The sequence below is a fragment of the Phyllostomus hastatus genome, unplaced genomic scaffold (genome assembly GCF_019186645.2).
Source record: "Phyllostomus hastatus isolate PE091 unplaced genomic scaffold, TTU_PhHast_1.1 phas_contig_148, whole genome shotgun sequence".
In the NCBI taxonomy this organism is placed as follows: Eukaryota; Metazoa; Chordata; class Mammalia; order Chiroptera; family Phyllostomidae; genus Phyllostomus; species Phyllostomus hastatus.
In genome coordinates this window covers 23,292,222-23,304,011 of record NW_025333607.1, presented here as the reverse complement: position 1 = coordinate 23,304,011, position 11,790 = coordinate 23,292,222, and the positions used below count along the sequence as shown (strand labels likewise).

General features: G+C 69.9%; 1 protein-coding gene across 5 annotated transcripts in view; it reads right to left on the bottom strand.

The window, feature by feature from the left end:
• Window positions 1–11,790, bottom strand: part of NAV1 (neuron navigator 1) — a 132,795-nt gene that overhangs the window by 21,971 nt on the left and 99,034 nt on the right. For all 5 annotated transcript variants that reach the window (XM_045817106.1, XM_045817108.1, XM_045817116.1 and 2 more), the window contains 3 exons: window positions 2,211–2,349; window positions 1,583–1,880; window positions 167–860 (listed from right to left, as the gene is read on the bottom strand). In XM_045817106.1, coding sequence (XP_045673062.1) covers window positions 167–860; window positions 1,583–1,880; window positions 2,211–2,349 — 1,131 coding nt within the window. The remainder of the gene's footprint in view (window positions 1–166; window positions 861–1,582; window positions 1,881–2,210; window positions 2,350–11,790) is intronic.

Below are 11,790 nucleotides of genomic sequence, written 5' to 3'. Positions count from 1 at the left end.
CAGAAACCAGGGGTTCCGGGAGCAGCTGGGAAGGGGCGGAAGGGGCCGGGCGGGCGGGGGAGGCGGGGGAGACCCGGGGAGGCTGGAGGAGGGTGGCCCGGCCAGGCCCCCGGAGCTCAGGGTGGACGCCGGAACGGGCAGAACGGGGGACGCGCCGCGTAGGTACCTGACAGGGGTTGGCGGCAGCTCTGCCAGCTTGGTGGCCGGCGGGTGGCCCGCCTGGTTCTTGGGCGTGCTCTCCGGGGAGCCCACGCTCTTCAGGGAGATGTTGTCCGCATCCATGGCGACGGCCTTGGCCTTGGCCTTCTCCTTTTCCCGATCGGTCTGATTGACGGGGGCCGGCGCGGCCCGCCCGCTGGCCACCTTGGAAGGCTCCTTCAGTCTGGAGGGCGCGAGGCCGGCCTGCCTGGCGCCCAGCAGGCCGGGGTCGATGCTGCTGCTCACGGGGCGCGGCCCGGCCCGGCCCCCGGTCACGCTCATGGAGCTGGCCTTGGCCGGCCGGGGCAGGCTGCGGTACTGGATGTTGGAGCGGGCTCCGGGGGCCAGGAACCCGGGCTCCGGGCCGCCGGACACGTCCAGGCTGGTCTTGCGCCCGCTCACCGGCTTCACGGGGATGCCCGAGGACTTCTGGATCTTGCCGAGCGTGGCGGAGCCCCCTGTCTGCATGACGGTGGCCGTGCCCGTGGCGGGAGGGGGCTTCTTGTACCCGAAGGACCCCGAGGTGGAGGGTCGGGCGATGCCCGAGGGGGGCTTCTTGGCGTCGCCCAGGCGGTCCCGGCCGGCGTCGGAGGACGAGCGCTGCAGCCCCGAGCTCCTCACCGCCAGCGCGCCCTTGTCCGCCGCCTTGCCCTCGGGCTTGCCTGCAAGGGGCGGGAGCCGGGTGAGAGTGGGGGGAGCCGCCAGCAACACAGACGCCCCGTTTCTCCCCCCACCTCCTCAGGAGAGGAGGGGACGCGTCACCACATCGCGGGGTTCTGGAGGCCCACGGAGGGGGACGGCCACCACAGGAGCAGGTGACATTTCTACCCGGAGAGAGTGCCCGGGGAGGGTGTCACGGATGTGTGTTGCTTTTGGGTGGTTTTCTGCTCCCAGAGTAACACTTTCTGGTTTGGTTAAAATGGCAGCGGCACCCACAAGGGTTTTCAAGGAGAAAATCTGGCGACTGGTCGAGGGAGGAGAACGGGGGGGGCGGCATGTGGGCTAGAAGGTGGCCTCTCCTGCGGCCATCGGGGACCTGAGGGGCCGAGGGGCCGCCCTGGGAGCAGCGCAGGTCTGGGCGACGGCTCCTGGGGCGTGCAGCGAGCCCCTCGGAAGGGGGGTGTCCCGCCCGGTGGTCGTGGGGGAGCCGGGCCGACCGGCCTCTGGACGTCTCTGGACATCGCCGCCTCGCCTCCCCAGCCCCGGGTCTTGGACCTGTCCCTGAGCCTCGGAGCCTCGGAGCCTCTGGGACCGGCTCTCTCCACAGGGGCAGCGGGCAGCGCGCAGACAGCAGAGCCAGAGGCCGGCCCCGCTGCCCCCGGCCCCGCCCCGCCCCGATCCAGCTGCAGGCCCCGCCCCCGCTCCAGGCCCCGCCCCCGCTCACCTGCGACCTTGAGGGCGCTCTGGGCCGTGTGGGTGATGGGCGAGGTGACGGCCACGGGCGGGGTCTTGCCCTTCTTCAGCGACCCCGCGGGGCCCAGGCTGAGGGGCTTCTTCAGTTCCGCGACCTTGGCCGCGTCGTCGCAGCTCTCGGGCCGCTCCCGGCGCCACTTGGAGCCGCCCGACTCCATCTTCAGGCTGCCGCTGTCGTAGTCCAGCCGCCGGGGCGCCTTCTCCTCGGACTCGCTGAACCAGCTCAGCCCGCTCTCGGCCAGGGAGCGCTTCTCCGAGTCCGTGCGCAGCTGCAGGGGTGGAGGGGGCACGGGACGGGCGCTGGACGCTCATGGGGGGGGGTCCTCGCGCGGCTGCTGGGCGGCCCTGCCCCTCTCCCCCCGCTCCCCCGGGGGTCGCCAGCGCCCACCCCACCCACCCACCCCACCCAGGGAAGACGCCTGTGGGTCTCTGACGTCGCCCTCCTCCCGCAGGAGAGGCTCCATCCAGGGGACACCAGCGCCACAGCCGCTCACGGCCTCGGGGGCCGCACGGGGGAGGCAGTGGGAGCCCACCCGCCCCCGGCCCGGGCCCCCCACCCCAGGAGGTGCTGGCCCGGGGGGGTCTGCGCAGCCACCTACCACGACGGTGGAGTTCCTGCGCGAGGCGGTGGGTGTCGTCGGCAGGGAGTTGAGAGAGGAGCTGGCGTTGAACTCCTCGGAGCTGAGGTTGTCGGAGGCGTCGCTGAGGCCGCTGCTGATGGAGCTGCTCTCATCCCAGCTGCGGGGGCGGGGGGGGGGAGAGGTCAGCCACGGGGGCATCCTCCACGGGGAGGAAGGTCGGCCAAGGAGGGAGAGAATGGGGCGGGCGGGGCCGGGTGTGCGGGTCACCGCACGAGCGACCTGAGCCGCCTTGCACACCCGGGTGACGCTGGTGACGGGGTTTGTGTTCTGGCGCAAGGGGAGGCGCCGCCTCCTGGATAGGAAAACGCACAGCAAAGACGCGGCTTGTGCCGAATTGTGCACAAGGACCCCTCCGCTCCCGTGGTCACGGCGTCTGCGTTCATTCTGAGACGCGATCTCGGGGTGCCCCCCCACTTGTCTGCATTCCTGCGTTCGCCACACGGGGCCCAGAAGAGGCTCCCTGCAGCACCGCCCCCACCTGTCACCCCCCGTCACCCCGTTTCTACAGCTGACTCTGCCCTGGGACCCGGTCCCGCTGCCAAACGGACACCGCCCTCTGGACCAAGGACCACTCAGCGCAGGTGCGGCCCCCCAGGGGCCGGGTCTGTCCGACGAAGGGTCTGTCGCCCTTGTCCTCGTCTTTAGGGGGAACCCAGGTCCGTGCACTGAGCGAGTGCGGGGATCGGGGTCCCCACGCTCCCTGGGTGTCACTCCTGTGACAGGCTTCTGGCCAGGTCTCCTCGGGGCGTCGGACCCACACCGCCGCCACCGTTGGCGTCTGCTTCCTCCTCCTCCAGCCCGGTCAGCGACGCACGGGTCCCCCGGTCACACGGCATTTCAGAGCTCACATTCTGTCTCCCACGCCGCCTTTCTCCGAAAGCCCCGCTTCCCACGACCTTCGCCCTCCCTACTACTTCCTGCCGGACCCTTACATGTTCTCGGGACTCTGAGTGCCCCCCCGCCCCCGACCTCCGCGCACGGAACACCGGGAAGACCACTCCGCCCGCCGGGGTCGGGCCGCGGGAAGTCCCGTCCACGTCCCGCGTCCGTGTTCCCGGGGGGTTTGTCCGTGAGCCTGGCTCGTGCGCAGGGGCCAGAGGCTGAAGACGTGTTTGGTGAGCCGGCCGGCATCTGGACAAGTTCTTCTTTTTGATTTGAGTTTCACATCATGCAACGAAACATCAGCAAGCAAGTTGTCCAAGTGCCTGGCCCAGAGGTCGGCGTGACCCCTCCCATGCAGGCGCTGGGACCGGGGAGACGGGGGCCGTGGTCGCGCATGGGGCCCGGCTGCTCTGCAGCGACGAATCCAAGCCCACCGAGGAGAGCAGAGGCGGCGCAGGGATTTGAACACGCGGCAGGGCGGTTTCAGTTTTACCGCTGGGAGATACCGCCAGGATCAAATGACAGTCAACCTCTCCCCCCCACCTCCCCCAGCTGGTGACCCACGGGGACTCCCACACGTCCTGGGCGGAGTCAGGACACCCGCACCGGCACAGGCGGGACCCCAAGGGGGAAGGGTCAGCTCTGGATTCACGGTCCCAGCAGCTCCCCTGGGTCCGGACGAGCTCTCTGGCCAGCAGGGTGTTCCCAGCGGGTTCCCCCAGGACAGAGAGAGAGGAAGCCGGGGGGGCCCCAGCCCTCCATCTGCGACCAATGACTGGAAATCGGGGCCTTGGAAGGCTCCCGAGGCCCCACGGGAGGACCTGCACACGCTGCCACTAACACGCAAGCCTCACACGAGCGTGCCGAGGGCAGAGGAAGGACGCCCCCTCACCGCCTGCCTGCGTCCAGCCCTGTGTCCCCTCTGTCCCTGTGTGTCCGTCCTGTGCTGCCCGCGCTCGGGGGTGCGTGGTGGCCACGGCGTGGGGCCATGCCTCGCCCTCCTTGAGGCACCGGGCCTCGGCCTTCCTCTGTGGCGGGTCTACCCTCTCGTGTCAGGGACGTGCCCCTTCCGGCAGGTTCCGGGAAAGGGGGCCCGAGAGGCCCCCACCAGCAGATCCCACCGGGCACAACATGTCTCTGTTGTGTGAACGGGGGAGCTCCGGGCCGGGCGCGGGGGGGGCGAGGGGGGGGCTGGCGACGGTCTCCTTTCGGAGCGTGAGGGCTCCGCTCCGGCACCGTCCAGCGTCTGGGGCCGCCCTCTGCGTCCTTGTCCCCAGCAGTGACCCGCGGGGTCTCTCTCCGGAAACCTCGAGCCCCTCCCCACTGTCCTGGCACAACCTTGACGGCCTCGCTCGGTGCGGGCCGGTCTCTGCCCACAGAGCCGAGGGCTTCCCCAGCCCTCTTAATCTAGAAGCTCTCAGGGTTTGGGAAATGTCCTCTCTTTATTTTTTTTGACAACTTTTTCGGTTCTCTCTTCTAGAAGGTCTGTTACAGAAGTTTCTAGGCTGACACTCGCCTTAATTCTCTTTGTTATCTTCCATCCACACACGAAAAGCTGCATTTCGCACGGGGGCCTCACGTCTTCCTCGTCATCCTCACGCCGCCGCCTGCGTTAAGGTGCTCACTTCTGCTCTCACGCCTTTGACTCCCGAGGGCACCCTGTCGACCGCACGGGCTCCTTCCTGCCGGACGCGCCGTCTTCTCCAGAGACGTTCCCTCGCGCACTCGCTCCCCCCCGCCCGCCCCCGGCCCCCGCCGGAGGTGCACGTTTGCTGTCTCCGTGTAGAAATTCCGGTTCTCTCCCGAAATTCCCCACTGATTCCAAAATGCAACCCACGGTTTCTACTGGGTTCTGGAAACTACTTATAAAGAACGGTTTCCTATCCTGGTCCAGCAGTTGCGACGCCCGAGTCGTCTGCAGGTCTGTTTTTTTTTCTCTGGATTTCCCGCATCCTCACGATTTGCCGGATGAATGAGAATGGCCCTTGGGATGTGCAGGAGAGGACGGGCCCTTCCTCGGTCAGGCCACCGTGCTTGTTGGTGCTTCGGCTGGAGTCCGACCACCCCGGTCTCGGGCGTTTTGAAGGCGGGACCGGGTCCTTCCCAGGGGGCTGGGGATCCTCACCGCACAGCCACCAGCTCCTGAGGGTCCCCCCCGGGGCCCTTGCTGAAGGGCCTGGCGGTGGGAGGGGTCTTCCCCCACCCTGACGTCCGGCCCACGGAGGCCTCGGTCCTGCGCACCCTGCAGGGGACGGGCGTCCAGACCGCTGTCCGCCCGGCCCCCAGTCTCAGCTCGCTGCCGCTACGTGCACCCAGGGAGGCCTCCTGGACAGCAGGGCCGGGGGCTGCGTCTCTGCCCAGCCACCAGGGCTCCCTGCGGGCAGCCCGCACATGGTCCTCGTGCGCCCATGTGACACTCGGCTGTGCTGTCCTCTCCCGCCGGACGCCCTCACGGACGCGCCAGGTGCCACTGCCCCCCGAGGCGGGCTCACACCTTCCCGGAAGGGAGTCCAGGTTGCCCGCCCAGCTCCTCCTCGTCGGTGGGGTGGGAGCGACCCTGTGCTGGGCACTGACCGCTCCCACCAGCACGCCGGCCTGGAGTGCCGGTTCCTCGAGCCTCAGCCGGGGCTGTGAGGACGGCAACGGCCCCTCCTCCTGTTCCGTCGCCCACTCCCCAGCACCAATGCCACCGTCTCAGGGACACGTGGGGCCCCTCCAGCCCCTCTGCAGGGTGGAGACAGGGCTGTGGGGGAGGGGGGTCCGGCCCCGAGGACCTTTGCTCAGTTTGTGTCGGAGCAGACACGCGGCCAGGCACGGGGCAAGGGGCCCCCCCTCCCCGCCGGGAAGGGCCCCGACTCTTGACCGGGACTGGCCACCCGCCCAGACCTCTCTCACCCGGTCCCCTCCCCCGGGGCAGGTCCAGCCGCCCCACGACCGGGAGTGGCCGAGGGGGTGGGCGAGCTGGCACTCAGGGTGGACCCGCTGCAGCCACACAGGGAAGAGCCCTCAGCTTCCCCGGCCCAGCGGGCTTCTTGGGGGCCCGACTCAGCCTCTGGGCCCGGCTCCTCCCGTCTGGGACGCAGACGCCTGGTGACTTGGCCGCCAGATCCACCAATTCTCTGCCACTGGCTGGACACGGGCTCCGTGTGTGGAAACCCCTCTCAACCCCCGACGTTTCCGCCACGCGGCTCCAAGACTCAGCGTGGAAAACAGAGCGGGAGGTCTCTCATCCGGACGTTCGCAAGGCAGCAGCTTCCAAGAGCCGCTCGTCCGCGGCGACCCTGCGCTCCGGCCCGGCTCACCCTCCGGGCCCCGGCCCCGGACGCGCCCAGTCCAGTTGGTGGGCGCACACGGAGTGGTCAGCCTGAGTCCTCAGAGGGCACCCGGGAGGTCCCAGGGGACACGAGATTTTAAGGAAGACAGTGGGAGAGTCGGCGTGAAATCGGGCGAGTCCGTGACGCTCGGTTTGAACACACGCCAGAGCCACACGGAGAGCGTGTCCTCGGAGCCGACGCCTCCCCCGCTCCCTGCACGCGCGGCCTCAGGGCGCCCGAGAGCTGGGGGGGGGGGCAGCGTCGGCCCCACTCCTCGTCTGTGGCTTGGCAGGGTGCAGCGAGCCGGCCGGATCCGGCCCACACGGCCGGGCGGGAGGGCGGACTGCACCCGGTGGGAGGCGAGGAGGAGGGGGGGGGCTGGGCAGCAGCCCACGCAGAGCTCTTGAGCCAAGGGCCGGCCAAGTCTTGATCAGGGGCGCAGGTCACCAAGAGGGAGGGACTCTGCAGCCAGAGCCTCGCCCCCATCGGGGTGTGCACGGCGAGGAACACGCATCCGGCCCCTGGATCTCCGGCTGTGCGCTCGCCCGGACCCCAGCCCGGAAGAAAACCAGTGTCTCCGTAACTACTTACAGACGCGTGCTTCCCACACTCCCGCGGGAACCACGCAGCTACCCGGTTAACTCGGTTCAGCTCTCGAAGGCTGAGGCTCCGCTGTGAACGGCCACGGGCCAGGGGCCCCAGATTCCAGAGCTAATTCTCACAGGTCGGCCCCAGGGCCTGGAGGGGCCCCGTCCAAGTCCGAGAACACAGCCACCAGCCGCTTGGAGCCGGCGGTGGTTTGCACCGTCCGCTAGCCTAGCGGACGAATTCGCACTCAGACCCACGTGCGAGGTCCAGAAACAGCGACGCCGCGGAACCTGAAGCTCTCGCACAGAGACCCAGTGCTCTGCTGCCCCTCGACCTCCCGCGACCTTCCGACATCACAGACCACCACCGCCACCGCCCCCAGTCCCTGCCGAGAGCCCGGTGGCCCACAGACAGGGGTCAGTGTTGAGCAGCGCAGGGCTGCTCTGCCCCAGGACCGCGGAGCGCCGCCCTAGTGGCCCCCGGGAGGACTGCTATCTGTGACGGTGGGAACATGTCCGTCCGCTGAGCCCCCATGGCGCCCCCCGCCCCTGACTCTCCCAGCTCAGGTTCCAGCCACCGCCCCTCTCCTGCGAGGCCCCCGCTTTCACAGAGGGGGGGCCAGGCCCGGGCAGAGCCCCACTCGGTCCAGGGAGAGCCACCTGTCTGCCCCAGCCCCCGGGCCCGATGGGTCCAGGTGCCGTCTCGCTGTGGCGGACGAGTGTCCTCAGAGGCCAGCCTGCCTGCGTGGAGGGCTCCGCGGGTCGGGAGCGGGATGACCTGGCGGTTGCACACGCAACTCTGCGGACGTGCGAGTCTGGTCCCCGAGTGTCTGCGACCCGGGGGGACATTCTTACCAACTGTCACCTCGCACGGCGCTAGCACTGCCCCGGGTTCCGCGGGGGCATCGAGTCTGCACCCCCGAGGGGGGGCGTTTCTCAAACTCCGGCCATCGGCGTCAGCTGCACGGTGTGTCCCCCCTCCCCACCCCCAACCCTTGTGTCAGCCCACAGCCCCCGGGACTGCACCGGGAGCCAGGCCCTTCACGGGGTAGTTGAGGCTGAATGAGGTGCTGAGGGTGGGGCCCTACGCTGACAGGACTGGTGTCCCCGTGAGAGGGGGGACACCCGAGGGTGCTCTGCGTGCGCGGGGCACAGGCCACGTGAGGATGCAAGGAGCAGGTGGCTGTCTGTGAGCCGGGAAGAGAGGCCTCGCCGGAGACCAGCCTTGACCTTGGACGTCCGGCCTCCGGAGCCGCGGGAGGGTCACCGTCTGCGGTTGGAGCCGCCCCACCCTCGAGACCGGCCACAGCAGCCGGAGCCGACCACAGCTGCGACCGCGGGGGGGGGAGACGAGCTTCCGCGTGTCAACTCCTCGAAGCCCCCACCGCGCTGCACGGGACACCGCCCCCCCCCCGGTCCCCGGGCTGGTTCCCAGCGGACAGGCTCACCGCCATGGTGTTCGGTCACTGGGGCAGAAGTGAAACGCCTGCCCCCTGACCGACCCCGTGAGGCTTGGGGGAGGGGCCGCGCGGAGTGGAGGGCGGCCTGGAGGAACCCGCGCTGCACCAGGGACCCAGGCTGTGCGCCCCCCGCACCGGCGGCACCGGCGGGCTTCGCTGGGGTCTCCGTGTGGAGTGGGGGCGGGGGGACAGGGCGGCTGCAGGGCAGGGGCTCGGGCAGAGAGGGAGAGGCGGTTTCCCGGCTGCCACGGGGAGGGAGCCGGCCGAGCGGCAGAGACCAGAGTCTCCGTAACCAGGGCCGGCTGCGGGCGAGGAGTGCTGACTCGGAAGTTCGCCTTCTCTCGGGTTTCGGGGTTTCCCGCCCCCCCCCCGGCCCCCTGCTGCCCCCTCTGCTTCTCACAGGGGCACCCACGGGACACAGAGCCCCTCCTCCCTTTCCCAGGTGTTTCCCGGAGGGCACGTGGGCCCTTCACCGAGAAGGGAACTGGGACCCTCTCCCAAGAAGCAGGGGGTGCCAGCACGCCCCTCCCAGGGGTTAAGGCAGCCCCCTCCCCCCGGGAAGGTTCTGGAACACTGACTCCGAGGGGCCCTCACCTCCGCAGCTGAGGGAGCTGCCCCGTCTCAGCTCGGTCTCGGCGCCTGGGACCACACGCCCCCGAGCGGGCCACCAGGGCGCGTCCCCGGCTCTTCCCTCAGACGAGAACCGAGACGCCACGCGAGGAGGGGACCGTGGGTGACGGTGGCCCACCTCCCCCGCCCCGCCCCCGCTGCCCCGTGATCTCTCTGCGGCCCCTCTTTAACCCATGAGGGAGGAAGACCCCCGCCCCCAGCAGAGGGCCGTGCAGGTCCAGGGTCCGTGCCGGGGGCAGGGGCGGCGGTCTCTCCCCGCACAGCACCCGAGGGTGCCGTCTCCGGCTCGGAGGGGCTGGTGGTCTCGGACGTGGCGCCCCCCGCGCCCTGCGGCATGAAATCGGTGTGACTGGAGCCCAGACAAGCCGGTGCGGCCCTGTCCAGACGGCTGCATTTCCACGTGGCACTAAGTGTTATTTTTCTTTTGATTTCTCCCCCAATCACTTAAAAATGTGAAAACCACTCTCGGCTTTGTGGCCAGACGAGAAGAGGCGCTGGACCAGCCTTGGCCCGGGACGCCGGGGTTTGCCGACTGCCTGCCGAGACCAAACTGGAAACAGAAAAGGAGAGAAAGAACGATCCCTCGGTGGGCAACCCCGGACCCAAACGCCGCGCTGGGGACTGGCGGGGACGCCACCGTCAGTCCTTGTGGCCCGGCCTGTGCGGTTCACCAGTCACACCAGGACTCTCCCCCCCGCAACGCCACTGCCCCGATTCGACCAGGAGAAGAGGGGGGTGGGGGGGGAGGAAAAGGAAAGAAGAAAAGAATCACAGCGTTGCCACACCCCCTGCCGGGATCTGCCGGGATCGGCCGGGCCTCGGGGTGGACGGGCCTCGGACGTGTCCGTCGTCCGTCGAGGGCAGGCTGGGAGGAGTCACGCAGAGGGCCCGTGTGCTGCTGTGTGGCGTGTCCCGGCTACGGGGACGGGGGCAGGAAAGTCCTCGACACCAACAGGCTGCGGTCGCCCTGGGACCTCCGGGCCGTCGCCCCGGCAGCCGAGAGTGCGTATCGGGAGGTGACGGGACAGGAGTCCGGGTGTGGGGGGGGCGTCGGGCCCTGGCCCCACCCTCCAGGGCAGGACCCTGGCAGCCCGACCGCGGCGTGAAACGCTGAGCGGGCAGCAAATGCCGCCCGCCCGTGGGCGGCCGGGCCGGAGCGAGCTCCCCACCGCGGCGGCCCCCTGCTCTGCCCTCTCGCTGCAGAACCCCGGCCCTCCGTGCCCAGCTCTGCCCCTTCCCCTCTGAGTGAACAGCCCACTTTCCAACTTCTTTCCTGTTCCCGCACACACTGAGGGGGAGGGGGATCATCGTGTTTCCTACCCCCGAGCCCCCCCGTTCAGTCCACCATCCGGACGCAGGACGGAGGCAAACTGGCCACCGCGCTCCCTGCCCGCACCCCCCTCAGTGCCGCCCGCACTGAACCCACCAAAGAAATCCAGAGCCTGGGGCGTCCGGCAGGAAGCCCAGAGGACAGAGACGGCCACGGACCCAGGTCCCGAGACCGGAGAGGTCCGGGCCTCTCCCACCCACCCCGCACGCCTGCCTGCCGCCTGCCAACCGTCCAACCGTCCCGGGAAGCCACAGGCCGAGTGCTGCTGTGGGTCCAGGGGCCTGAGCCCTTCAGGGGCCGGGCTCCAGACCAGAGCGAGGCGCCGCCTGTGACCGCGTGGCCCTCAGCCTCGCCCGTAAGGGAGCGCCGCCCGCATCCCCGGGCGCCCACGGCCACCCTTCCCTCTCTGCACCCATCCCGAGAGCCCAATCCACGGCAGGAGGCCGCCGCTCCTGGGGAAGCCGCGCCCCCGGGGGAGCCCTCGGGAGAAACTCCGTGGACAACCTCGGATGACGGCTGCTCTGCTGCGAGGCGAACGCAGGGTCGCCCCCAAGTGCTTGTCCCTTCGCTACGTGTGAAGACAAACAAACAGCGGGCTGGCCAGAGGATCACAGGTGGAAGACGGAGCTGCTCTCCAGGCGGAGGGCACTCCAAGGACACGGCCTTCTCGGGCCGCCTGGAGTCCTGAGCCCGGGCCCGGCCAGGCTGCCCCGCTCCCCAAACCGGTGCCGGTCCTCGTGACGGCCCAGCCTCGGCGCGACGCCCAGCACAACTACCAGCCCTGGCGGGTGGCAGGGGGTGGTGGCGGTTTCCACCTCTGACCTGTCCAGGGAGGAGGGCAGTGAGCCCCCGGGGCTCACCTGACCCCAGTGTTCCAGGGGACACAGCGGCGACAAGGCGGGGGGAGGGGGGGAGGGGCCTGTGGTGTAACCGACGACGGTTGAGCTGCAGCAAACTGCCTTCTGGGAAGCCGCCGGTCCCCGGGTCAGCAGCCAGGCGCTCGCGCCGCCAACCACACGCGACCAGCAGCCTCTCCGGGCCGGACAGACGGGCGGCGGCGGCACACACCCAGCCCGGGGACCGCCTGCAGCAGTGCCGCGGCCCCACGGTTTCCGGGGAGACACCCTCGGGGCCAGGGGACCCGAGAAGACGCACAGTGAGAACAAGGAATGCGTCAGGTCTCCGCGTCGGACCCGCTGAGGCCTGGGGGACGGTCCCCATCGGCCAGCGGTCAGCGGTCAGTGCTCAGGCCTGGTGCCCTCGCGTGTTCTCACTCCCACCCCCGCCCCGGCCCCCGCTGCTGCCCCCCGGGCAAGCTCACCAGGAGCGGGTATC